The sequence below is a fragment of the Equus quagga genome, chromosome 4 (assembly GCF_021613505.1).
Source record: "Equus quagga isolate Etosha38 chromosome 4, UCLA_HA_Equagga_1.0, whole genome shotgun sequence".
NCBI classification, from domain to species: Eukaryota; Metazoa; Chordata; class Mammalia; order Perissodactyla; family Equidae; genus Equus; species Equus quagga.
The window spans coordinates 28,877,895-28,904,438 of record NC_060270.1 but is presented as its reverse complement, the minus strand read 5'-3'; the positions used below and the strand labels follow the sequence as shown (position 1 = coordinate 28,904,438).

General features: G+C 39.3%; 2 protein-coding genes across 7 annotated transcripts in view; both read right to left on the bottom strand.

The window, feature by feature from the left end:
* Positions 1-77: 77 nt before the first annotated feature.
* GP5 (glycoprotein V platelet) lies at positions 78-2,971 on the bottom strand. Its single transcript, XM_046659829.1, has 2 exons — positions 2,791-2,971; positions 78-1,792 (listed from the first exon to the last, which is right to left on the bottom strand). The coding sequence occupies exons 1-2, from the start codon at positions 2,915-2,917 to the stop codon at positions 78-80; spliced, it is 1,842 nt and encodes a 613-aa protein (XP_046515785.1). The 5' UTR covers positions 2,918-2,971.
* A 3,784-nt stretch (positions 2,972-6,755) lies between these two features.
* The window catches only part of ATP13A3 (ATPase 13A3), an 82,894-nt gene continuing 63,105 nt past the window's right edge, over positions 6,756-26,544 (bottom strand). For 5 of the 6 annotated variants that reach the window (XM_046659218.1, XM_046659216.1, XM_046659217.1 and 2 more), the window contains 4 exons: positions 24,781-24,869; positions 18,402-18,482; positions 16,779-16,868; positions 6,756-10,227 (listed from right to left, as the gene is read on the bottom strand). In XM_046659218.1, the coding sequence (XP_046515174.1) occupies positions 10,033-10,227; positions 16,779-16,868; positions 18,402-18,482; positions 24,781-24,869 (455 nt within the window). In that variant the 3' untranslated portion in view covers positions 6,756-10,032. The remainder of the gene's footprint in view (positions 10,228-16,778; positions 16,869-18,401; positions 18,483-24,780; positions 24,870-26,544) is intronic. The other variant, XM_046659220.1, reaches the window with a different exon arrangement.

The following is a 26,544-nucleotide window of genomic DNA, read 5'->3' as shown; positions in this document are numbered from 1 at the left end:
TATCTGGATTCTCCCCAGAGCCACATCTGACAAGATTCTGGTCACATTTTAATTAATCGCAAGGTTTTCCCATTGACTCAATACTCAAGAGCTCTATCTCTGATTAGTTTTCGAAAGAGCCCGCCGAGTTTAATCATAGCAAACACAATGATGCCAGTTATTATGGCCTGAGTAACTAAAAGCAGAAAATAAAGAGCCCAGAACAGGCTATGGTCTTGATGCTCGCCCTGGGCAAGCGGCTGGGCCCGTGCCCAGGGTTCTGAGCTCCTAGGCACCCAGGCAGGGTGGGTGGAGGCCGCGGGCAGGGCCGGCTGGGTGGGGGCTGCGGAGGAGCTGTCCGCGGGAGAGTAGGGAGGCGGGCCCCGGGTGCTCGGGCACCCCAGGTCACCTTCCCCCAGGGCCAAGAGCGGCCGGCCGGCGCGCTGCCCCGGGCCGCGACAGCGCGGGGGCTCCACTCGGCTCACGAGGCCCGGGTGCTGCCGCAGCCACTCCAGGAATGGCCCGAGGCCACAATCGCAGCGCCAAGGATTGTGCCCCAGCAGGACCTCCGTCAGCCGGGGCAGAGCCTCAAACACGTCGCCAGCCAGGCTCTCCAGCTGGTTGTGGTCGAGCTGGACCTCCTCCAGGCTGCTGAGGTTGCGGAAGAGCGCGCGGGGCAGGGCCCGCAGCCGGTTGTGGCGCAGCGACACTTTGCGCAGCCTCAGGAGGCCGCGCAGCAAGCCGTCGGGGAGGGAGGCCAGGCTGTTGGAGCGCAGCGCGAGCACCCGGAGCTCGCCGAGGCCTCGGAAGGCGCCCTCTGGGAGCGCGCTCAGAAGCGGGCTCAGAGTCACCCCCAACACCCGCAGGCGGCTCAGGTTGCGGAAGGCGGCGGCTGGCAGGGTGCGCAGCCGGGTGCCGTTCAGCCACAGCTCCTGCAGGCCGGCCATCTCCCCGAAGAGCACCTCCGGGAGCTCTTCCAGCGGGTTCTCGAACAGGGTCAATAGAGTCAAATTGTGCGAATGAAGAAAGAGAGCAGAGGGCAGGAATTCGAGGTGGTTTCTGGAAAGAGTCAAATAGCTCAGGTTTTGGAGCCGGTCGAAGGCACCGGGTGCGATGAAACGGATGTGATTTCTGTCGAGCTGCAGCTCGATCAGGGCGCGCAGGCTGTTCAACAACCCCGAATCCAGAGAGACGAGCTGGTTCGAGTGGAGCAGAAGTTTCTCAAGCTTAGCCTGTGCCCCAAGCAATCCCTTGGGCAGGTGAGTCAAATTGTTTCCCGATAAATCCAACAATTTCAGGTTCCCCAGAGTTGTGAAGAGGCTAAGAGGAAGGAAAGCGAGTTGATTTTGGTTCAAAAAGAGCTCCTGCAGGTTAACCAGTTTCTGAAACATGTTTTGGTCAATGCCCTTTAGTTCATTGCGGTCCAAAAACAACTGCTCTAGGAGGACCATCTTATCCAATAGCGCGCCTGGAAGATGAGTGATCTTGTTGCGGGACAATCTCAGGGTTTTTAGTTTTATCAGGTCATCGAAGGTGCCGGGGGCAATGGCGGAAATGTGGCTGTCTGACAGCATCAGGCGCTGCAGGACGGTCATACCACTGAAGCTGTCATTCCGCAAGGCGCCGCGGCTCATTCGGGAGAGCAGGATGAGCGTGAGGTTGGTGGGCAGGCCGAGCGCGGCGATGCGCGCCACGTCGCCCCCGGAGCACTGCGCAACGTCCCGGAAGGCACACTTGCAGGCTGGTGGGCAGGGGAAGGGCTGGGCGCGCAGGAGCCCGAGCACGGCGCACAGCAAGGCGCTCCTCAGCATGTCTGAAAAGGCAAGAGCGGGAGGTCTGAGGGCAACACGCAAGGGGAAACGCTCATCTTCGGTCTTGTAACCCTGCGGGGGAATGAGCCTTTCGCCAGGATCATCACTGACTTTGAATGGTATCCAGATACAAAGTCGCCCTCTTCTTAGGAGCGTACGTTTTCCTGGGTAGTGAGAAGACATTCCTTCTACACTACGAGGTCTCATTCCTTCTTTTGTTTTACTGATTTTCTGCCTTCAGTTTAAAGCATTGAAATTGAAGTGTTTTCAAGCTATAGAAAAGTCAATACTTCAGAATCGTTACATGGCGAGACTTAAAATAATTATTCTCACACTCAAGCTGCAGACATCACTGAGCAGTGCCCACTGTGAAAGCAGCCCTGCTCTTGACTTCATCACTCACCCAGGGCTGGCCATGACCAACAGCCGTGAAGGGAACCGCGAAGTCTGCTAAAACAGCCACCCCCACCTGATGCCTTTGATCACAACCACACTATAGGCGCAGTACTGACTTACTATACTAAACAACGAACACCCCACAATAGTGAACACCCTGTTAGCCATGCTGAGAAAAGCAGGTAACATCCCGATCACTTTATGCCAGGCCTTGTTCTCTGGACTTTATTTAAATTAATTCATTTAATCCTTACAATAACCCTATGAGGTAGGTGCTATTATTATCCCCAATTAAAAGAGGAAGAACCTAAGGCACAGAAAGGCTAAGTAACTTAGCCAAGGTCACAGAGCTAGAATTTAAGAGTAGTACTTCTGATTGAGCCATAAAAAAGGAGCTATCATTTCTAAGATGCTTAATTAAAAATTAATACTCGTGACATTGAATTATTTGTGAAATACGCATAGTAATACTAATCTACCAAAATAATGTTTCCCAAATGTAATTTTGCACAAACCATTTCTTGTACTAAATTTTATTTCGTACGCACGCACAGGCCGACAGAGCCCTCCAGTTGCCCATATTTTAAAAAATATTTGGCCTTACCTGCAATGGTACTGCACCCCAAAGCAACTGAAAAGCTTAGAGCTTTGCCTGTGACTCGGCACTTTCCAAAGGAAGAGGAGGTATCCTTGCATCCTGAGGATAAAGACTGCACCAGAAAAACAGTCATGGAAAGGACCCTATCTCAGAGGGCGTATTCCAGTTCTTAATCACAAATATCTTCCAACTGAAAAAGAAACCATATACAGCCTAAGTCCTACTATCAAACTGGTAAAAGCAGGAGGGAGAGAAGCTTCTCCATAAATGGCACAATACGGCTCTGTGATGCTAGAAAAGTTGAATGACGCAGTCGGCTCATTGCAGCAGCCTCACCCCCAGAGAGCCACCCTTCCTTTGGGTCTTTCTTTTCATGCCACATTGCCCCAATTCCCTACTCCAGGTCCCCCCGCCCCCCTTGTATGAATACTAAGGCTAAGAACATTCTTAAAAGCTCCATTTTTTTTTCTTTTTAGGAATAATAAGGCTAAAAATATCCTCAAATATGTTCAATAATGGCATTCCTGGATTGAAGGATGCCACATGCTCACTTTAACTTAGGAATGTCCAACTGCTTTCCAAAGTAGTGGTACCAATACATAATGCCACCTGCAGTGTATGATAGTTCTTGTGCCTCACAGCTCTGTCCACACTTGGAATTGATTTTTTTAATTTAATTTTTGCCGCTCATATGAAATAATTGTCTCAGTGTGGTTTTTTAACTTTTCATTTTCCCATTTAATTATGAACTTGAGCATCTTTCCATATTTTTAAGAGCCATTTGTGCTTCATCTTCTGAGAAATTTGGGTTCTTTTCTTTTGCTTATTTCTCTACAAGCAAAATGTTTGTCCTTTAAAAAAGTGAATTGTAGGCATTCTTTATATATTCTGGATACTAATCCTTTGCCAGTTATAGGTGTTACAAATATCTCCAACTAGTTTGTGGTTTGCCTTTTCACCTTCTTTATGATGTCTTTTGATGGATAGATATCTTGATAGGGGCAAAATTATCAATCTTTTATGATTGCGTTTTTTGTGTCTATTAAAACAAATCCTCGGGGGCCGGCCCCGTGGCTGAGTCGTTACATTTGCCCCTCCACTTTGGTGGCCCAGGGTTCGGATCCTAGGCGCAGACATGGCACCGCTCATTAGGCCATGTTCAGGTTGCGTCCCACATGCCACAACTAGAAGGACCCACAACTAAAATATACGACTGTGTACTGAGGGCATTTGGGGAGAAAAAAGCAGGAAAAAATAAAAAATCCCCTCCTCCCAACACAGAAAAATATTCCCCTATTATGCTTTAAGTTTTATAGGTTTGTCCTTTGCATTTGGAAAGTTCCTGGAATTGACTTTTGTGTATGATGTGAGTTGAGTCCAATTTTATCTTTTCCCATGAGGATAAGCAGCTGTCCTAGCCCCATTTATATATATAAACCCCTTCTTCCCTCAGAGCTACAATGTCAGCACAGTCGTGAGCCAACATCTCGTGAATGTGTGGGTCTGTTTCTGGGCTATTTGGTAACCCTGCACCAACAGCACACTGAAATAACCTTTTGAAGTTTAAAGACTCAAAATATCCAGTGTTTTATGAAGTGTGAAGAAACAGACATTCTCATACTACAGTGGTGGGACTATAAGTTGGGGTAAACTTTTTGGAGGAAAATTTAGTAGTATCAACCAAATTTCAAATACACTGGTGGTGTAGTGGCTAAGTTTGCGTGCTCTGCTTCCACGGCCTGGGGTTCACAGGTTTGGATCCCAGGTGCAGACCTAGCACCACTCATCAAGCCATGCTGTGGTGGCGCCCACATAAAATAGAGGAAGATCAGCACAAATGTTAGCTCAGCAACAATTTCCCCAAACACAAAGAGGAAGATTGGCAACAGATGTTAGCTCAGGGCCAATCTTCCTCACAAAAGGAATATATATATCCTTTGTCCAGCAGTTCCACCACTAAAAATATACTCTATGGATATGGTGCAGAAAGACACTTATTGCAGAAGTGCTTGTAAAAGGGGGGGAAAAAATGAAAACCTAAATGCCCTTCATCAGGGAAGTAGTCATTTAAATTAGGGTACATCCATGCAACAGGATGCCTTTCATGGCTTTAAAAAGAATAGAGTTGAGGTGCAAATGCTGGCATACCTTTCTAAGACATACTGAATGACATATAGCGAAGGCAGTGTAGCACATAAAATGGTATTGTTTGTGTAGCATTTAAAAAAATATATTTATATGAGGATATATACATACATATTTTTCTGGAAGGATACACTCAGGAAACTTTAGTATTCACCTTTTGGGAGAGAAATCAGGGAATAGGTAGACTTCCTTATATTTATATATCTTTCTATGAGGTTTGAATTTTTATTAAGTGTGCTTATATCACTACTAAGAGATTTTAATGCAAAATAAAGTGATCTGGGAGGGAAAATGGCATCATTTAAGAGAAAAGGTAAGAATGTGGGCATTAAAAAAATACTGGGGAAAGTCAATGCTTGATTTGTGAAAGAACAAACACTAAGCTCTGGCATTACTGAGTGGATTGGTACAGCAAAACTGGTTCTTAGTTTACCCTGGTTGGGAAAGCAGTCCCCTGAGCCATGACATTTGCAGGTGTTGTAGAAAAGACACTGAAATCCAATCAGCCTTTGATGTCGCCAAATGCAGTCAAAGCCCAGTGAATGCTGAGCTGACGGAAATTACCTTTGAAGCCGTGCAGCCCTAAGCCACAGGGAAAGCCGCGGCCTCTGCCGGGGATCGTGGAAGGGCTCTTTCAGCTCTGATCAAGGGAAGCAACTCCAGAGCCCAAAGCAGCTACTCTGACGACCTAGCGAGTCAGCCGTGCACACCAAGTGAAAGGCTCCTCGCCCACGAAAATGTCAGGGAGCCAGAGTGATCAAGGGACTGGGAAGGAGTGCCGTGGAATACTTGGAGTAAAACTTCGAGTCAAGTTCTGGTGAAGCTTCCTTAGCCTGTTTCCCCAGGAAGAGCTCCAATTAGAACAGCCTCCAAGTTTTGTACTCTGAAGAGACTAGGACATTCTGACCACCCAGGAAGGAAAAACGGGTATGGAGGTTGTGGTCACTGGAGAAGCACTGTGAGTCCATCCTGTGAATAAGTGGACAAGGTATATTTTGAGCAATGAAGTTGAGGGCTCCTGTGTTTCAGGTCCTTCAGATTTTGGATCCATGAAATGGCTCAGAAATCTGCTGTCCCAAGCGGCAGCTTGTGTGTGAAGGCACAGATCCCTGGCCTATGGGGTCTGGCCATTCAAAGGCAGGTGTCTGCCTGGATGAGATATGCTTTTCTCTGCCGTAGGGGAGACTCAGAGGCCACGCCACAGCAGGACCTCTCTGCACTTAGAGTAACCACAACCCCAGCTCTGAACAGTGAGGTCTCATTCAAGCTCCTAGAGCCCTCTCTGTCCTCCCGCAATATACACTCAGAAGAAGGCGGCTGGCGATGACATAGGGGGAAGAGGAAGAAGAAAAGCAGGAGGCTGTCGGGTGTGATCATTTGCTCCACAAACCAGTGAATGGAAACAACTTGGGCTCCAAGTAGGCCTTCACACCAGCCACTCCACCACCCCACACAGCCACACGGCCCACGCGGAAGACACAGCCCTCCTGCAGAACCCACGATACCAGGATAGCATGTCTTACGTGGCATAAATCTTGCAGTTTTATCTTCCCAATTATCAATAGATGATAAGTCCCTAGTATTACATTTCACCCTTTCCCTCAGACCTCCTGACACAACATTTGGCTCTACATTGATTCTGACTGATGGGTTCCACAGGATGGTCACAGACATGATGTGATATGTGGAATGCAGTCCTTATTTTCTTCAAAGTTAAAAGAAAGAAAGAAAGAAATGGAAAAGTATTAAACAGGAAAATAAATCCAGAGAGGGCAGTATCCAAATAACTAAAAAGTAAACAAATGTATAAAGACATAGAAAAAAAGAATTGTGATTTCATTCATTTAAATTTTTATTTTGAATAGCTTCAATCAAAAAAGATTTCATAACGTTATTTACAGCGCTGAATGTACAATTATGACATATGCCTTTTTGACATCAGGGTACCATTCTTGAGCAGCAATACAATTTTAAAAATATAAAGATGCAGTATCATTTCTGATATAAAGTTACTTTAAAAAAAATCCAAAGTCTTAGGGAATTCACAAATCATAACAGGAAGTAACTATTAATTTAATGTGCACATAATTACCAAACTTTAATACATTAAAAATATGTGTAAATGCCCACAGACTATACAAAAATTAACATCCCACATTTTGTTAAAAGTCCCCAACCACCTCCCACCATAAATATACAAAAACCTATTTTCAGATATGCATGCATGAAATCTTAGAATGTTTTCTAAAGCTTGAATTTTGCTCTTCTCTGGATATTGTATCTATAGCCGTTTTTGGAACAGAATATATAAACACTGATATATTATTTACCATGCCTTGAAACTGCGCAGTATTTTCATAAACATGGGAAACAAAATAAATAGAGTAAAAACTGCGACAGTTTTGCTTTTAAAGCAAGTGCAATTTGGAAAGCTTTCGAATGTAAGGATTATAAAACTAATACAAAAAGTATTTATTTTGTTGTTGGCTTAGCCACTTTTATTCAAGCATTATTTGCAGCATTGCTTTACAGCAGTTGGTGCTAGAAGATACAAAACATATAGTTACCACTATTTATATATTTAAGGGAGAAAAAAAACTTTAAACAACCCTGAGGGAGACACACATTAAAAATCCTGTTATTCATTTAAAAAGTTAAAAAGTTACGTATCATTATTTAACAATTACTTTCCTGGACACTTCTGTCCTTTAAGTATGTGCATAAATAAAATTTAAATCGGCAATATTTATTCATCTTAATACATCAAAATAATATATGTACACATTTTAAAATTTAGGTCTGTATACACTCAAATAATTTAATGTGAAATTCAGAACCAAAATTACTACGTAATGGTGACCTACAGAGAGAAGATTCAGTCTACCTATGGCACTGAGTAGGACCCACACTTGGATTCACAGATATTCTTCAAATAACATTCTGGAAGCCATCAGTTACATATGAGCAACCCACCTCATCTATGCTCAATTCTAACTTCCTAAATGCTTTTCCACCTACCTAAAAAACTCATTCCTTTGAAAACAATATGGACAGATGAGATATAAAACTCTTATAAAATCTGAATGTTAAAAAAGGGGGAGGGTGTCAAAAATATAGTTCTTGTGATTATGCTCTTAAAGATGTTAAATACAATCTGATAACTGGATTTTTAAGCTGCTACTTAGCAATTACTTTAATTATATGCTTCAGTATTTAAATCAAAGAATAAAATTTACAATTCTGGGAAATTACTGAAGAATAACACTTGTACATATTGAAAATCAATGTGAAAACTATAGAATGATCAAGAGAATAAGTAACTATAGAAAACAGTGCTAATTCACAGCTCAAGAGGTCTAAGATGCATAGCTTCATAGAATCATTCATGGAACAACTGTTCTTATCTAATGTTATCAATATTGTATCATACTTTCTGATGGAAAACTTCAATTATATTTTTGTAAGAATCATCAGTGGCAATAGCAATTAACAGTGATCCTGAGTATAACTTACATTTTTCTACAGTTACCAAACATCATTCAGGTCTCTGCAGCATCAGCAATGAGAACCATTTGGCTCTACCATTCTGGGTAACATTTGATAAGTTGGTAAAAATACAGCAGGAAAATAATGATCAGCTAGTGGAAAGCACAAGCATGCTACTGGTTAAGGAGGAACAGAGGATAATGTCACAGAGTTCTAACAGTTTAGTATCCATGTTACAGCAATATCAGTTTCCTTGTTTATCATAACTGTGGGCTTTGCCAAACTGCGGGATCTTACTAGAAAGGCATTTTTAAAGATATTTTAATTTTGTTTAGAATTTAAACACTAGGCAAAACAGAAAGGTGAAAAATATTTTCCACATTTCTTTTGGCTCAATGAATGTCTCTTCTTTAACTTTATTTCAATTTTTTTCTCCCAGAAATTTCCACAACCAAATACCCTCATTTGTAAACATTCAATTCAAAATTGGTACACTCTGACCTCTGGTGCCACCTAGTGGCATAAAACAAACTCTCATCAAGTTCACACTGCTTTGAAAAAAGAGCAGTCGGAAACCACTCGTTTTTAAAACCTCATTACGACAGAAGGGACGTACATCAAACCTTAAGAATTTTAGGAGGTAAAATTCTAACTCAAAAAATTAAAAAAAACAAAAACAACTCACTATTATCCTATGTCTTTAGGCAATTAAAGACATAGAAGAAAATAAAGATTTACAATAATATAAAACCTGAGAGAAAAAAACAGGTATGAAAAGATATTAGAAATATAAATCTACATCTCGCCAAAAGAAATAATCTTTCTTTCTAGTGAAAAAGGTTCTACAACATTTAACTGAAGCAAATTATACCACTGACACCAGACAGAGCACAAGATCCATTTAATAGCTCCAAGGGACATCTCAAGAAGATAGTGAAGCACCTTGCTGATTAGAAAAATAAAAACCCAGGCAGTTTGTACAGAAAATATAAAACCATGAATGGAAATTACCTGAGTTGTTCTATAAGCAACACCGTAAAACTCACTCCTAACTCTAGGCTGTCAAAAGGAACTGGTGTAAGTAGAGAGAATTCTGTAGGAGAAATGTTAGAATCCAATGAAAACAGACTTGCTACCTACTTTCACTGGAGGTTAATTAACACCCTTTTTATTTATCAAGGACAAATTTAGGGCCTGGATACAAACGAGGACTTTTTCTAAGAAGGGGGTTGGAAAATAAATTTAAAGGTGTAAACTAAGTCTCAAACCTAATGTCTAAAAACCTACCAAATACCAACCTTCTTCTGTGCCCTATATAAAGAGTATCACTAGGGTAACAATCAAGAAAATTCTGGAAATATATATAATATTTAGAATTACTTTAATTCAGAATTACTGGATGAAGATACAGGACTGTACAGACTGAATATTAATTTAACTGACAGGCCAAACTTTTGTTTTCTTTTCTTTTTAAGAAAAAAAAAGCTCTCAAATCAGCTACTGTATCAGAGGGGTCATAAATTGAAATGGTGCCATTCTGACACACAGGATCAGAAAGTCCTAAAATTACATCCTCCTCAATACTGCTACTAGCACACCACTGAGACTGAGCAACTGCTATGTTATGGTGATCTGACACGATCCATTCCCCTTAGCTAAAGCTTTAGCTTCTGTTGTTGTTTGAGGTTTTGGTGGCCATTCCGGATCAACCAGGAGCTCCTGAGCCAGGTACATGTACTTGGCCTTTGGCATCTTCTCTCTACAGTTCAGGGCCCAGGACAAGCAGCATTTTGCCCACCAATCCACGGACTCCTAAGAAAATAAGGAAAAAGAACACCACCCTAGTAGATGAAGGTCTGCTCATTTTTAACAAGTTTGTTAAAGCATAGTACTGTCACAGCACAGAACATAAGAAGAAATGACTTCTGAGAACAAACAAATGAAAAAAAATTGATGTAAAAAAAAGTCAGCTTTCAATTATTTAGGAACACATTTTTTAAGGTTACATTTTTAAATTATCAATGTAATTAACTTCTTATTTAGTTTTATGTACTATCTGCCCTCTTGAATATAAATTCAATGGATAAATTTTTAAAATAACTTGCAGATCTGGATTCCATGATTCTATAACACAAAATATCTAATGTTAAGAATAACTTTAAACTATTCAGAAAGAGAAAATTCTTTTTATATTTAATATGGAAACCCTCATTCTCTATCCCAAACTATCTTTTGGTACTATTGCTCCTAGCAACTTAGCCACCTGATCATTTTTAGAAGAAAGTAGTATAAATATATCATTGTTACTGTTAATATCACCTTTCAAAACATGAAGCATGATGTAAATGCTGTTAGGTCAAAATTAGATCTTAGCTCATGTTTAATGTCAATCACTTCTTTTAAAACCACAGTCTCATTAATATAAAAAAACAATTTTATTTTATAATGATGGTTTCCCTTGGTGCTCCACAATTGGAAAGATGTGCGTAGAAAGGTATAATATAAGCAAGTACTATTTCTTAGTATTACTTCACTAGAAAATGCTCTGCTGTCACTGAAACCCTTCTGGTGAATCCTGATGTTTTTCATGAATGTGATTTAGATAAGTGATTCTTGGAGAAAGCAGAGTCCCTGGTTATTGTACAGAAATGTAAATTCAACAGAGGCCCTCAGAATTCATCTTGATTGAAATGGGAAGTAAATGACATAAAATTAAATGACTATTCCAAAACCTGTAGTTATAGTCACCTCAAAAAAGAGTCAATTTTTAATTATTTTGGCTGTCTCTTCTCCAAAGCAGAATTTAAATCCCAGGTTGTTTGTTTTGCCATCAACCTGTAAGCCAGGCTACAGCTAGGTCTAATCTCAGTGGAAGTCATCTCACAAAATGGAAGCATAACATAACCATGACAGGCCTTCTGATGTTAACACCCAAAATATTCTCATCATCAACAAAGGCAAATTTTTTATAACATATATATTTTGAAACATATGTTTCTAAATTGGCCAACAGAGAACAGCAAAAATACTTTAAAATGAAAACTCTTTGAAATGTTTTCCTGCTTTGCCTGGGTAGGTCTTCTCATCTTATCGAGACAACCCCCAGGGGCCTACCAGTCCTTCCTTCCACAGCACTGCGGGGTGGGCAGGTGGCTGCACTGAGGGCACAGTAAACAATAACTAAGTGCTTTTAAGGGTCTTCTAATTTACTCTGTCAACAAAACACAGTAAGCTGCACTGCTACCAAGCATTTACAGGCAAAAACGGTGGTCACAAGCTCTATGAGATTGGGGGGAGGGGGGCAGAGAGAATACAGATTGAAGGTTATTTATCTAGTCAACTCTTTACTGTCATAGGTAAAAAGAGTTATTACCACCACCTTAAAGAATTCCACAAGAAAATATTTAGCGCTAGGATACAGAAGAGAGTAGACATAGGATTCCTCACCCCTCCAAATAAACATTCCCTTCCAGTGGAAGCACATACACAACAAACCTGAATGTTTAATCTGAGATGATGGCTCACTGCTTAGATCTGTCTTTTTCCCAAGGTGTTTAAAATTCTTCAATCTAATTGTGGAAAAGATCAGTGTTCCTAAATCAATCTGAAAGCTGTCACTTTTTATTTTATGGCATGTGACACTGTTAAAGGATCAAAGGAAAAGGCTAATAATGGTGAACGCTGATTTTAACGAAAAAAACCAGAGACATAAAGGCCTTGTCTGTCCAGAGGAGCCGGCCGGGCTGAAGAACAATGCACAGCAGGCTGAGTTACGGAAAGTCACAGCCAAGTGTATTCAATTGTAAGACACACACACATAGCTAAATCCGCTGTTCCCTACCTGTGGAAAGTGAGGCAAGCAATAAAATTAAAACTAATTTCATTGCAAACAGAATCACAATTGAATAGTATTCTTTTTACATTAAAGGTGCATGTTTAAAAAGTAAATCCTCATGTTCCTATTAAAAGCAATATACACTTGTTATGATTTAGAAAAAAATAAGTCACATGGAACACTAGGGATCCCCCTTCCACTGTAATTAGACACATATTCTGTTCCTCTCACCTGCCCAAAATACCACACATAAAAAATACACTGTAGGCAAGCATAGTTTGTTAGTTTGCAAACGTAAACATACCCCTCACGTCCACAAACACAACAGAATTCAGTGGGAGTGAAAATGACAGGTGCTACAGGCATGCCGCAGTGAGAAATCAATCAAAGGAGCGATGACAGTGGCAAGAGGAGGGGGCAAGCACTGAGCAACAGGAAGGCGAAGAGGGGACGGGGGCTTAGAATGAGCACTTGGGTCTCCCCAAACATCCAGGCACAAGTCTCGGAAGCAGGAGAAAGAACACAAGGAGCCGGAGCAACTGGATCTTCTGGTTTGCTCCTGAAAGGAACGGTTAAACAACCAGTGTGTCCCTCAGAGAAGGGAGAGAGGCCACCACAGTCCAGCAGAGAAACCACAAAGAACTTTAAAAAGATCTACGGCTAAAATTCTCCTGCTTCTTAAGACCATTCCAAGCTGTTCATTCTAGAACCCCAATGCCAGTTTACTCTTAGCAGTGTCTTTTAGGAAATGTTTTCATGGGTAGCATGTAAAATATAAAGCCATGCTTGTAGGAAAGTATGTTATAATGGTACTGTGGTTTTCATAAAACTCTTCTTCCATACCAATCCTGAATATAAAACAAATAAAGACAATCAGAATTAGTATTCTATCTAAATGCTAAGTGGCATAAAGATTACAACTAACACTTGGATTTTTCCCCAAAAAGGAAAACGTAATTAGGCACAGATCCTTGGATGGCATCAAACTACAGGATGGTATGATTCTAGTTCCAATCTACTCGAAGCAACCTCGGTTTACCAGACACAGGAGAGGCACAAGTGCTTCTCACTAAGAGAACAGACGGCACAGATCTTAAACAGATGATGGGCCCTCCACCGAAAATGTTCATTCAGTTGCTTAAGGGTGGAGTTCAAGGCATTTTTGGTGAATACCCTTGCTTGAAAAAAAAAAAATCAGTGAAATATCAAGAATCTTTTTTTTGTCAGAGAAAAAGTATTAACATCTGGGGTTACTAAAGAACGTTATAGAAAAAAATATTTAACTACATAAAAGTTTTAACTTTGATTATTTGCAAATGGTTTACTTAATCTGTTTGATTCAATGGACATTTACTGAGGCCACCGAGCATCAATAAGAGAAATTATCACTATTGGAAATAAATTACTATTATGCAAAAATCCTTCCTGTTATCTAAATTAGGTTAGCTGCATGAATGTCCAATAGGCCAAGTAGAACTTGATGTCTAAATGTCTTCTATTAAATAAAATGACATTTAAAAGTCTACCTGGTCTTTAAAGAACAGATAGAGGCTTTCTGGTATAGGAATATTATGGTCTGGGTCCAGATAAACCTGAATTTGAAACTAGTTCTAACACTGTTTCCTCATCTGTGAAAACTGGGATGGAGACTAAAGACATTCCTATGTCTTAAAGGTTGTTGTAACACTTAGAGAATTTATACAAAATGCCTTACACAGTGTCTACCATAAAAAGTAGGTATTGATAACAGTAGGTATTATTTGTCTCCATTTTGTCATGTGATTGTTCTATTAGTCTGAATCTCTATGGTCCCATAAATAATATATGTGAGGCAGTGTGGCATAATGGAAAAAAACACTGTCCTTGAAATCAGAAACCCTGGTTTCAATTCCCAACTCTGCCATTCATTAGATGCATAACTTTGGCCAATCAACTGAACGCTGTTTCTTTATGTGTAAAATGAAATACCTTAAGATCAAGTGGATCCTGGAGGTGTTGTATGGTGCCTTGTAGATGACTAGATATTTGGGACACGGTTACGAGACATTGCCAGATGGCGTTCTTGACTCCTCAATTCAGCTGCCTAAGACCTGGAGGACTTGGAGCCTAGTCCAGGGTCTCTAGGTTTGAAACTTTCAACCCAACTCAACGGTCCCTGGGTCTATATGGTAAGGAAGGAAAAGACGAAACAGGGCTTTTTCCCCCCCAACATTAACACAGAAGGTTGGGAGTTGCAGCCTGAGAAGCCCTCATAGGGTTCTTGGCAGGAAAGAGCACCAAACGAGCAGATGAGGAACAGGAGTTTGTGGTGAGGGACAGAATTATGGAAGCCACATAAGTCCTAGCTGCAGCACGTCACTCTCATCTTTGCTTTCTTTTTCACCTTATGGTGGGGGGTTTCAGTCTCGGCACTACTGACATCTCGGACAAGACATTCTTTGTTGTGAGGGGCTGTCCTGTGTACTACTGTAGGATGTTTATTTAGCAGCATCCTTGGCTTCTACCCATTACATGCCAGTAGCAACACCATCCCCCATCACCTGTGACAACCAAAAATGTCTCCAGATACGGGCAAATGTCTCCTGGGGGGAAGACTGCCCCTGATTGAGAGTGATTACCCTCACTAGCTTAGGGTAATATGACTGATTGGTTCTTGAAGGGTCACAAACATCAACAGTGAAACCACATTACACAGAGAAGTGTCAGAAGATGAAAGTATACCATTCCGTGCAAAGAGGTTATAAGAACTCTCTTTTCTAAAGCCAGTAATTTTTAAAATGTTTTCTTAATCATGACCATAGAAATTGAAGACTAAAATTCTTGAAGACTAAAACATCTTGACTAAAATGACTTGCAGACCGGGTAAACACACAGGGCACGCTGCAGCCACCAGCTCCAGACCTCTCTACCTTCACTCTCTCCCCAGAACACCTGAGAGGGCGGACTTCACTTTCAAGACACAAACTCTTAAAAGTAAGGGCAGATACTTGTTAACAAATATTTAGAAAACAGAGACTGAGCAAATGACAGAATTTTCTGCCGTTTAATTTTGGTTGAAAAGTGAGGAGGGATTTCCAATTCAAATATTTTAAAGGGGCTCTGATACACATTTTCAACTAAATTTTGGTATAACTCCTCTTCAGAACCTGCATTCTCTGTTTAGATAGTCATTTTCCTGTTTAACAGTCAGAGATCTTTTTGGAGAAGATGAAAACTTAATGTAAATGTTCTCCTTGGCTTGGGGGCCTTGCTAATACAAATATTTAATATGAGGACTGATGATATGAGTCAAAGTTAACCCTCTGAAGTAAGTAGGGCGGTAACCAAAAGGGAAAAAATATAGACACAGGGGCCTGAAGGACTTACACAGCTCTGGTCACACCCAGTACCAGGGACACTGGGCATTACACTGCTTTGAGGAAAAGAAAATGAAGCTGATTCCAGACTCACTCATCATTACAAAACTATCACAATTCATCACAAAGCATTAGAAAAGGAAATGGCACTTTACAGGATGATTTCTTTTAAAGCAACCCTGTGATATTATACAGGCATCAAGCCTGCTGAATTACCAAAATAAAGGTCAGGAAGTTGCTTCTTAGTTAAAAGAAGGCTAAAAATAAGTGAGGGACCCAACTTTAAATGCCAGGGAATCCTCTTGAACTCTGCAAGCTTCCTTGTGGCTCAGGATGAGTGAAAGATTCAGAACTCACATTGTAAAGCATACCACCCATCCACAAACAGCAATGGATCAGATAATGAGAACTGACACCATATGCTGTCAAGTTCTCTATACCCATAAAGCTGGCTCAGAGCTGTTATCAAATGGCATCAGTTTAAAAAATAAGATTAACCTATATTTTCTATCAAGAACTATCCTTCAACATCCTAACACCAGGAAATAAGTTTTATTCATCTGCTTGTCTTTTTATTTTACCACAGAGCTCACATATCTTTTAAATAGATTACTTAAAATTGATCCAAAACGTCAGAAGTCTTAAGGTATGGTTTGTATAAAAATATGCACTATCTCTGAAAAGTTTCCTGAATGATGAAGAGGGCTATGTTAGGGAAAGCTAAAAAGCCACCCAAAATTAAGGCACAGAAACTGAAAATAAATCAGAAATAATTCCTCAAAATTCTGACCTTTGGACACTGATCCATGAAGAAACAATTCCCATCTCATAAGTACGTTTACATGAATCTCATTTAGCTTTTAAAGGGATTCATGAAAACCGAAAATATAAAATTTAAACCAGACAGAAATGGAAAAATTAACTCTCACCAATACACACAGAAGATAAGGATTGGAATGGAAATGAGATTTATGAAATTTATGAAGTCCTGAAAAGCCTGTTACAAATGTTTGCCATGAATTTTCTAGGGCTCCTTATAAGAAATAAAATGCCAGGCAGAGGGGAAAAGGTTGAAGCAACACACAACAGAACATCACCCTAGAGAAGGCAGAGCACACAACTAAAAGAGCCTAGATATCGTGAAGAATTCAGAGCAAGTGCTGGTTCCCAACCTGTGGTGGCTGTGTGCTGGTGAAGCGATATTCTCCTTGTTTGTCTCGATTGAACACAACTTTCCAAAGGACCATGTCAAGGAAGAAGTTCTGAGAGATATGCCAGTGAGTTAAGAATTAAAAATGACTAAGTCATTCTTTATTAGCGTGCACATTTAAAAAGGCTCACACAATGCTGCTTCATTAGCAAAAAACATGATTTGGTTTTCACATCGAGAATCTTAGTTAATATTGCAAAAGGATAAAGAAAAACAACAGGACTTTTGTAACAAATATAAATCATAAAATTTTAGATAAAATGAGACTTCTAAATTTTCCACAAAATATGGCTTTTACGTGAATCCTTGGGTCTTTCCCATATTAAAATAATGCTTATAATCTGAAGTCTTTTTCTTAACAATGAGTTATTTCCATTAAATTAATATATGTCAATTCTACATCTATGTAAGCTACAACTATAAATCAATATGATTTCATCAGAGTCCCACACAAATAATTCTTTTGACAGTGAGCAAGAATAATAAAGAGGAATTATAAAAGGATTCCCTAAAAATTCCATGTTTTAAAAACATTTTATCTTAAATAACATTTGAGTGAAAAGACTGACTAACTTATATTATAGAAAAAGAAAAACTTTTAAAATACAGTATCTTGGATGTGCTTTCTAGTGTCCACAAAATAGCAAAAATACATTGCACGGGGCAACTTAAAAAGATCAGTACCATAATGTCCATGCTGCCCACTCTATGGCCCAAATTTAAATGCCAAGTCATCTTTTAAAAAGATAACAAATCAAGCTTAATTTCTAAGTCTACAACTATGATCACTAAAGTATACACATTTTCCCACAAATTACCTAACTTTAATTCAAAAGCCTACCCTACGAAACCCTTAACTTAAAAATAACAACTGTTTATCTCCTTCTTCCAATTCATATATTGCTACTGTAGGATTGAATTACAACAGTTCTGAGAACAGACAAAATTTTATTAATAGGCAGCAAATGAGAACTTACTAGCTCCTTCAGAGAAGCCGACCTAAAGACAATCCTACTCGGAGAATAACTATGTAATATACAACGGGCCAAAGAGCACTTAGGACTTCTAGAGGAAACTTAAAAGTGAACACCAACGAGGAAGTTCCAGTAATCAATGCTGAGATGAGTTCATAATGGTCATTGTTTTATACTTTCGATAAGCTCTCTTATTATTACTATTTACTATATTTCACAGAGAAAGCCCCCCCCTTCCTTAAACAGGAGATTTTACTGTACATCACAGGACCGGTGTGGAACCTGCCCACTCTGATTTCACGGCCACTGGTTTACCAGTTTATGTGTCACCTGAAAACCAATCTTCTCTCCTTTCTATCAATCATTACTTTTTGCTACTTCACTGCTTATTTTCTCCTCTCTATATGAGTGCGGCTAAGTCATAAGATTAATATGACTACTATCAGCTCATCACAAAAGTCAGAAGAAAAGGCTAAATGAATTTAACTAAAATGAAACAAACTCTTTGGGGGCTTCCATAATTTACCTGTCCTCTTCCCCCATAACCATGAAATCACCAAGAATCCTAAAGCAGCAAGGAAGGAAGCCATTTGATTATCTGATGTGCTTACCTCCACAATGATAGATACAAGGGCATTGACAAGAACAATGATGAGAAGAGTTACACGCCACTGATACGGTATACACACTATCTGTAAGACAAAAATTTTTAACGTAAAATTGTAGTATGAAGTTGATACTATAGCATTGTATCATAATTTCCAAATTTACTGAATCCCTATCAGGTACCAAGCACTTTCGCATACATTATCTACTCAACCCTAAACAATGCCACAATATAGACATTATATCTACTTTTCAGATGATAAAACTCAAAGTATAAGTAACTCAGGGTTAAAAAAATACGTTAAGGTGGCTGAGCCTTGAGTCAAATCCTACTCACTCAGATGCAGAAGCCCACACTCTACCAGATCATGAATTTCCACTAAGTCCCTATTTTTAAAACAAAACCCTGTCTTTAAACAATGAGGCAGATACCAATCTAATAATGAAGTATTGTCTAAAACTACAGTTATAAAGACAAATTCACAAAAGAACTGTACAGATCAATTTAAGAAATACAATCTAAGTTTTCACTTTAAAATCTATGATTGACTTCCAAGGCCTAAAAAATAAAAGATTAAAAAAAATCCCATTCATGCATTCAAGCTTTTAGTTAGCAAATATTTGCCTACGAGACCGTGCTAGGTGCTGAGGACTGACACGATCTAATGTTTTAGAAAAACGCCTACAACTCCAGCAAGAAGGATCTGAAGGGTGGAGACTGCTATGGTGATCCATGCGGAGACAATGGCAGTCTGAACTCAAGTGGTGGGCGGCAGAAGAAAAACATGCATTCGGTCTGTGTCCCTGGATCCTGACACAGAGCTCTTAAAACCCCTGTAATTTCCTGAGTGATGGGGGTGATAGGAGTGTCTTACACAGAGCTTCTAAATCCTCTGGAATTTCCTGGGTATCAGGAGTGGACTTTGCTCTGATGAGGCTACTTGTGGTGGGCCCCTGGACAGCTGCATGGTGGGGGCTGGTCACCAAAACGACTAAGCCATGACTAGAAGTGTGGAACTTTCAGCCCATTCCTCCACCCTCCAGAGAGGGCAGAGGGCCAGAGACTGAACAAACAACGGATCATGCCTATGTGATGAGTCCTCCATTAAAAAACCCCTAACCTACAGGGTTTGGAGAACTTCTAGGTTGATCCATGTGCTGGGAGGGTGATGCATCCCAACTCCACAGGGAGAGAAGCGCCTGCACTCGGAACCCTTTCAGACCTCGGCCTGGGTACCTCTTCATCTGGCTAGTCACCTGTACTTTTACTATATTCTTCATAATAAACCTGTAAATATAAGCAAATGTTTCCCTGAGTTCTTTGAGCCATTAAAGCAAATCATCAAACCTGAGAAGGGGATGTGGGAACCCTGATTTATAGCTGGTTCATCAGAAGTACAGGTGACAACCTGGGACTTAGAACTGGTGTCTGAAGTGCAGGCATAGTCTTATGGGACTGAGCTCTGAACCTGTAGGGTCTGCACTAAGTCCATGTAGTTAGTGTCAGAACTGAATTCTAAGCTACCGAGTTGGTGTCAAGAGAGTTGGAGAATTGGCTGGTGTGGGAGAAACCCCTACACATTTGGTGTCAGAAGTGTTGTGAGTAGAGGTAACAACAGCTTCCTTTCAGGTGGCAAATGGGAATGGAGTAAAAAGAGAAACAGAGATTCAGAAGGAAACTTGAGAATCTAGCAAAAGACTGGCTATGCAAAGGAAGGAAAAGACAAAGACACACATGCACACTTCTGACTTGGATAAATAGCGGTACCAAGAAAGAGACGAAGCAGGATTTAGAGAACATAATGAGCTTAGTTTTAACAACTGGTGAGCGAGGGAACTGATGAGTGAACCATGTAGATAACAGTCAGTGTGTCAGTGGATACTCTTGTCTAAAGCTCAGCTGGGAGAGCTAGGCTAAGGATGTAAAGGTGGGAGTCTTCAACACACAGATGGCAACCACAGGTGAAGCCATAACTATAGATAAGATCACCCAAACGTATAGAATAATACGAGGGATCGTTACAGAAATGTGAGGAACAGTAACATTTAAGGAACACTCAGAAGGTTTGGAACTACAATGGAGAATGAGAATGAGGAGTCACAGAAGGAGGAAAAAATCAGAGGAGAGTAAAGCATCACAAAATTCCAGGGGGAATGTCTCAAGAATGATGGCATGGTTGACTTGTCAAAGACTGCTGAGGAGTCAAGAAAGATTGACGAAAAGAAAAAAATGAAGGGGACAAGTCCAGTGGACTTAAAATTATTATTAATTGTCTTGGCAAGGGCAGTTTCAGTAGACGGCAGGGACAGAAGCCAGACTAGCGATGGGTATATGGGAGATGAGTTGAATGTGGCACTCTTTCAAGAAATAATTTAGCTGTGAAGCAGCAGACATGTGCGGCAGGAGAGAAATATAAACATTTTGTTTTGTTTTCTTCTTTTGCTTAAAGTGCTTATCCAAATCCCTCAACAAGGCACGTGAGGAAACAGATGCACTCACACACTGCTGGTGAGACCATACACTGTCAACGTCTCCAAAGTCCAATAACACAGCATTTATAAAAATTAAAATCCTAGATACTCTGACCAAGCAATTCTACTTCTGCACATTTAACCTCTATATATACATTTATCCTTAATGAAGTGTGCAAGGATTTGCAATACGGCATTGTTTATAATAGCAAAACACTGGAAACAACCTAAATATCCAAGGCGGGTAATCAAATTATGGGAAAGTCCACAACATGGGATACTCATTCCATAAAGCTCATATAACTTTGATGCACAAACCTGTCAATAACATACAAGAAAGGAAAATTAAGTCTCATCTCACTCATGCAATCAGAAGCAAAAATCCTAAACAAAAATCATAGGAAACCAAATTCAGAAGTTGTAAACAACAATGCATCATGACCAAACTGGGTTTATTCTAGGAATGCAGTGATAGTTCAGTGCTGGAATTATCAGTCAACTGTAAATCACCATTCTCCAGGAAGAAAAACTTGTGTGATCATTTCAATTGGTAAAGAAAAAGCATTAGATAAAAGTAAACATCTATTTATGTTAACAACATTATAGAAGGAAGCTTCCTCAATCTGATAAAAGAGTATATAGCAGAACCCTACAGCCCACAACATATTCAGTGGTGAAATATTAGGAGTACTCGCTTTAGACTCGGGAACAAGACAAACATCACTGTCATTAATATGGTTAACAGACATGAAAAATATACAGAAGGCATAAGGACTGAAATGTCAGAAACAAAATATTTGTTATTTATAAATGATGACTGTCTAAAACAGAAAATCCTAGAAAATCTAAAAACTTAAGAATAAAGTTTGACAAGAATGCTGGATACTAGATGAATATCCAAAATAATCACACTGTTTACACTAACATTCAAGAGTCAAAAAGTCTAATTTTAAAGCTACTTATCAGAGGAACAAAAACTATAATACTCCAGGAATAAATCTAACAAAAACTTGTATAAAAACCTTCAGAGAGAAAACTGTCAGACTTTACTAAAAGGCACTCAGGAAGATCTAAAGAAAGATAGAGATGTTGTTCATGGAAAGCGAGACTAAATCAGTTCTCCTGAATTTATTTATAAATCTAGTGTAACTCTAATAAAAATTCCAAGAGAGCTTTTCCTGATACGTGACAAGTTAAACTTAAAATCTATATGGAAGAGGAAAAGCTCGTGAATAATCAAAAAGATCATGATGGGGGCCAGCCTGGTGGCATAGTGGCTAACTTTGCATGCTCTGCTTTGGCAGCCTGGGGTTTGCAGGTTCGGATCCCAGGCACGGACCTACACTCTGCTCATCAAGCCACGCTATGGCAGCATCCCACATACAAAGTGGAAGAAGAGTGGCATAGATATTAGCTTGGTGACAATCTTCCTCAAGCAAAAAGAGGAAGATTGGCAACAGACGTTAGCTCAGGGCCAATCTTCTTCACCAAAAAAAAAAAAAAAAAAGACTGTGATGAACAATGTGAGATGGGGACAGGGGTCCTGCCCAACAGTACATTGAAACTTCTTATAAAGTCATAGTAATTTGGACAATGTGATACTGGCACAGAGAAAGAAAGAGAACTAAAGAAGAAAATACAGAATCTCTCTTTGGCTGATAGTTATATATATGGAAAACTGATAGAGGACAGAAGCATCACTGAAGGATCAGTGGGAAAAGATGAGACTATTCAATAAATAATGCTGAGACAAATGGGTATTCAAGAAATAAAATAAAGAAATTTGATCCCCATCTCAAAGGCTATCCATAAAATTAATCCCAAATGGATTAAAGACTAGCTATGAGAATGGAATATCTTTAAACCATGAGATAGACAAGTCTGCCAAACCAAGATATAAAAAGCACAGAACATAAAACAATTGTTAAGCTTGACTACTGTAAAATTATAAATTGTTTTTAAAAAACATATTATAAATAAAGCAAAAGGATAAGCCACAAACTGGAAGAAGATATATGTCACATATATAGCCAAAATATTAGGAACTGCTAAAAATAAGTAAGAAAAAGACAACATCCTAACAGGAAAAAATAGGCAGAAGGCATGAATAGGCAATCCACAGGGGAAATAAAAGTGGCCAATAAACACATGAAAATGCTCAATCCCAGGGCCGGCCCCGTGGCCGAGTGGTTCAGTTCACACGCTCTGCTTCAGCAGCCCAGGGATTCACCAGTTCGCATCCTGGGCACGGACATGGCACCACTCATCAGGCCATGTTGAGGCAACATCCCACATAGCACAACCAGAAGGACCTACAACTAGAATATACAACTATATACTGGGGGGCTTTGGGGAAGATAAACAAAAGAATTGGCAACATATGTTAGCTCAGGTGCCCCTCTTTAAAAAAAAAAAGAAAATGCTCTATGCCATTAGCAATGTAAAATTAACATAATTAGCATATTAAAGCCATCATAATATAACATTTTACATCCGTTAGACACTCCACATCCATGCCATTGTTGGCAATGAGGTGGAACAACAGATCTCATATGCTGATAGAAGTGTAAATTGGTACAAGCACTGTGGAAAACAAATGGGCACGTCTTAGAAAGCTGAAGAGGACATGCTCAGAATTACACTAGAACACACCAGAGGAACCCTTTACCCCTGGTGATGTACCAAGTAACGGAAGGAGTATTCTACCCCGGATAGTGTTTACAATTCCAAGCACATGGTGATATTTAACAGCAGATGCACTTGTAGTGGGCTTTATTGCTGTTTTTAAATTCTCTACAGCAAGGCACCGCCCCTTCATTGCTTATACCTGGGATGTACCATACAACCCCCATCCCTACTCTTTGGTATGTCATTACTCACTCCCATACACTAAGAGACATGGACAAGAATGTTCACAGCAGCACTGTTAATACAAGAAACGACTATAACCAACCCAACTATTTACCAACGGAGAACGGAGAGATGAGTTATAGTATATTCCTATAGTGGAGTACTATATAGCAGTGAAACATGGATGTCAACACGGATGATGTTGGGGAAAAGCAAGTCACAGAAAAATGGATAGCATGATAGTATCAAGTTCAAAAGCAAGCAAAATTATCTTTTATGACTTCACACATATATGGTAAGCGTATGACGCAAAGCAAGGCAATTCGGTAAAAAATTAGAATAGTGGTTCCCTTGGGGTGCTTGGAGAAAAGTACACAACAGCTCCTTGCTAGTGTTGCTAATGCTACCTTTTTTAGGTTGGATGATAGACTCATGGGTGTTATTTTACCTCTTTTATGCTTAACAACTTAAATGTTTGTGCATATTCTTTTACATAAAACAAGTATTTCATAATTCATAGAGTTTTTAATGAAAAGAAGAATTAAGAATTCAATGGACAGTGAAGAAGATGCAGCAGGTGCAGATGACTCAAGGAGTAGGTCAATAAAGGACAGATCAGATAATGGGATCCAAGTTTCTTATTTTTAAAGACGAAGGGGCATTTAATTTGTTTGCAGACAAAAGGAAATAGAACTAGAAGCAAAGACTGAAGAAACAGGAAAGAAAAGTAAAATAACAGGCAGAGTCAATAAAAGCTTCTGTTTTTATTACGTTCTTTATGATTTTTAGGGTACCTGTGGGTTAATATAAATGCATCTTAGAAACTCTGGAAAGAAGAGAGGCTGGAAAAAAGACACATAGGCAGTTTAGTCTCCTTCCCCTTTCACAAGAGCAGAGGAAGGGGCTTGGTCTTCAGCCCCAGCAAACGTGCAGAAGTCTGACTGGCTGTGTAAATTTCATGCAACACTAATGTGTCATTTTTCTATTACTGTCTTACTACTGCTACCCCAGACACTGTCATTCCTCAGACAACCAGTAACAACTGATTTGCTGGAGCCTTACCTGAAGAACCTCGTCAATAAAGGCAACTGGATGCAACATGATGAATAATATGAAAACATACAAAATAATCATAGACACAACAAAAAAATCTGAAAAAGAAAGGAAAACAATTAAATTAGGAAGTTCCTTTAAATAAAAAGGCATACAATAACAACTGGTATACTGTCAATCCTAAATTTGCTTTTGAATCTTCTATTTAGGTTAATGAAGTATACAAAGTACGTGCCTAGGGTGTGATATCATTCAGCGCAAAGGATTCATTTACGTGATGTGAAAATAATCAGCATTTATAAAAATAAGAGACAGACCTTTATGGAGATTTATTTGTATTTGTCCCAGATAGACGGCTACTTTATAAGATAATCAAGCCAATATATAATTCACAAATAGGAGACTAGACTATATACGGCAAAATGAGATTAACATTTAAAATATGTATGCAATGACAATTATTGTTGATTATAAAAATGCTGAACAACATTCTCAGTATTAGGTATGTTATAATCCTAAATAAAGGCATTCTAAATTGAATATAAGTGTATTTCTGTTAAGTGAATCCTACTTTTTCATTGACTTGCTCTGTGAAAATATTTCCACAGAAAACTTAGCTAAGAAGCCCAGAAACTGAGTTGATTTACTACTTTAAATGTGGGCTAACCCTGCGGCTTGAAGTGGTAGCTAGAAATGGTAAATTCCACAGTACTTTGTTAACACTTTCCTAATTCAATAATAAAACTCCTTGCTCATGGCCATTTTGTGACTGTGTGCATACACGCATAAACTTGCACACGTACAAGCATGCTCCACACAACGAACCACAAGAGAGGCTCAGAAATCTCCCAATTACACTGATAGCGCCTACCTTGTTCCCCTTTTTTCTTTGGTCTGGATATTTATGTACAAGCTCCTATTTGAGGTCAGCTACAAATCAAACTTTACTGACACCACATATGACCAAAACTCTATCATGACGCTTTCAGATTGGGAAAGGGAGTTAGTATTCTATTTTATGGACTGTAAATGATGGATGGGTCTGAATACTATTTTTAAATGTGGGAGTCATTTGTAAATATAAACTTTGTTAATACGTCAGTTTGAAACTACAGGCCAGTATTTATTGTTCTATAGAAACAAATATTATGTTTTTTATATATGTATTGTTTTATATATATATTAATACATACATTTATTGTTCTAGTAGCATTGAATTGAAAGTTACACTAACATTCAAGCCAAAAGTGAGAAAACTTGTTTACTATGAGCCACTGACCAACATGATCAAAATTTTGGGGCCTATGTTAGATAAAACAGCAATTTTTTCTAGATTTTTCTTTTTAAAACATCCTACTAAATTGCAAACAGGAAACATAACATTCTATTCAACAAATGCAGCAACTAGGTAATACATAAGTTATATATTCAAATAGTTATTATGGTCAGTTAAAAAAAAGGTGGAAAATGCTAGTTAGAAGTTCATAAACAAAAAAAGACCAAAAAATCAGAAAAAGGACAAAAAGAAATGGTCAGAATACAAATACCAAAGACAGACATGGAGACAGAAAAAGTTTTGTTTCAATAAAGTAATAGTCCATAATGAATGGAGAAATGAATTTGCCTTTTCAAATCCTATTGCATTTTTACAATTATAAGCAAAAATAGATTTGCAATCTAGTTTCTGACACACTGCCAGGAAAAAAACATTTACTTGGGCTCAGAAACTTCTTACATCTACCTCAACAGTGCTTCTCAAATTTTCATGTCTTT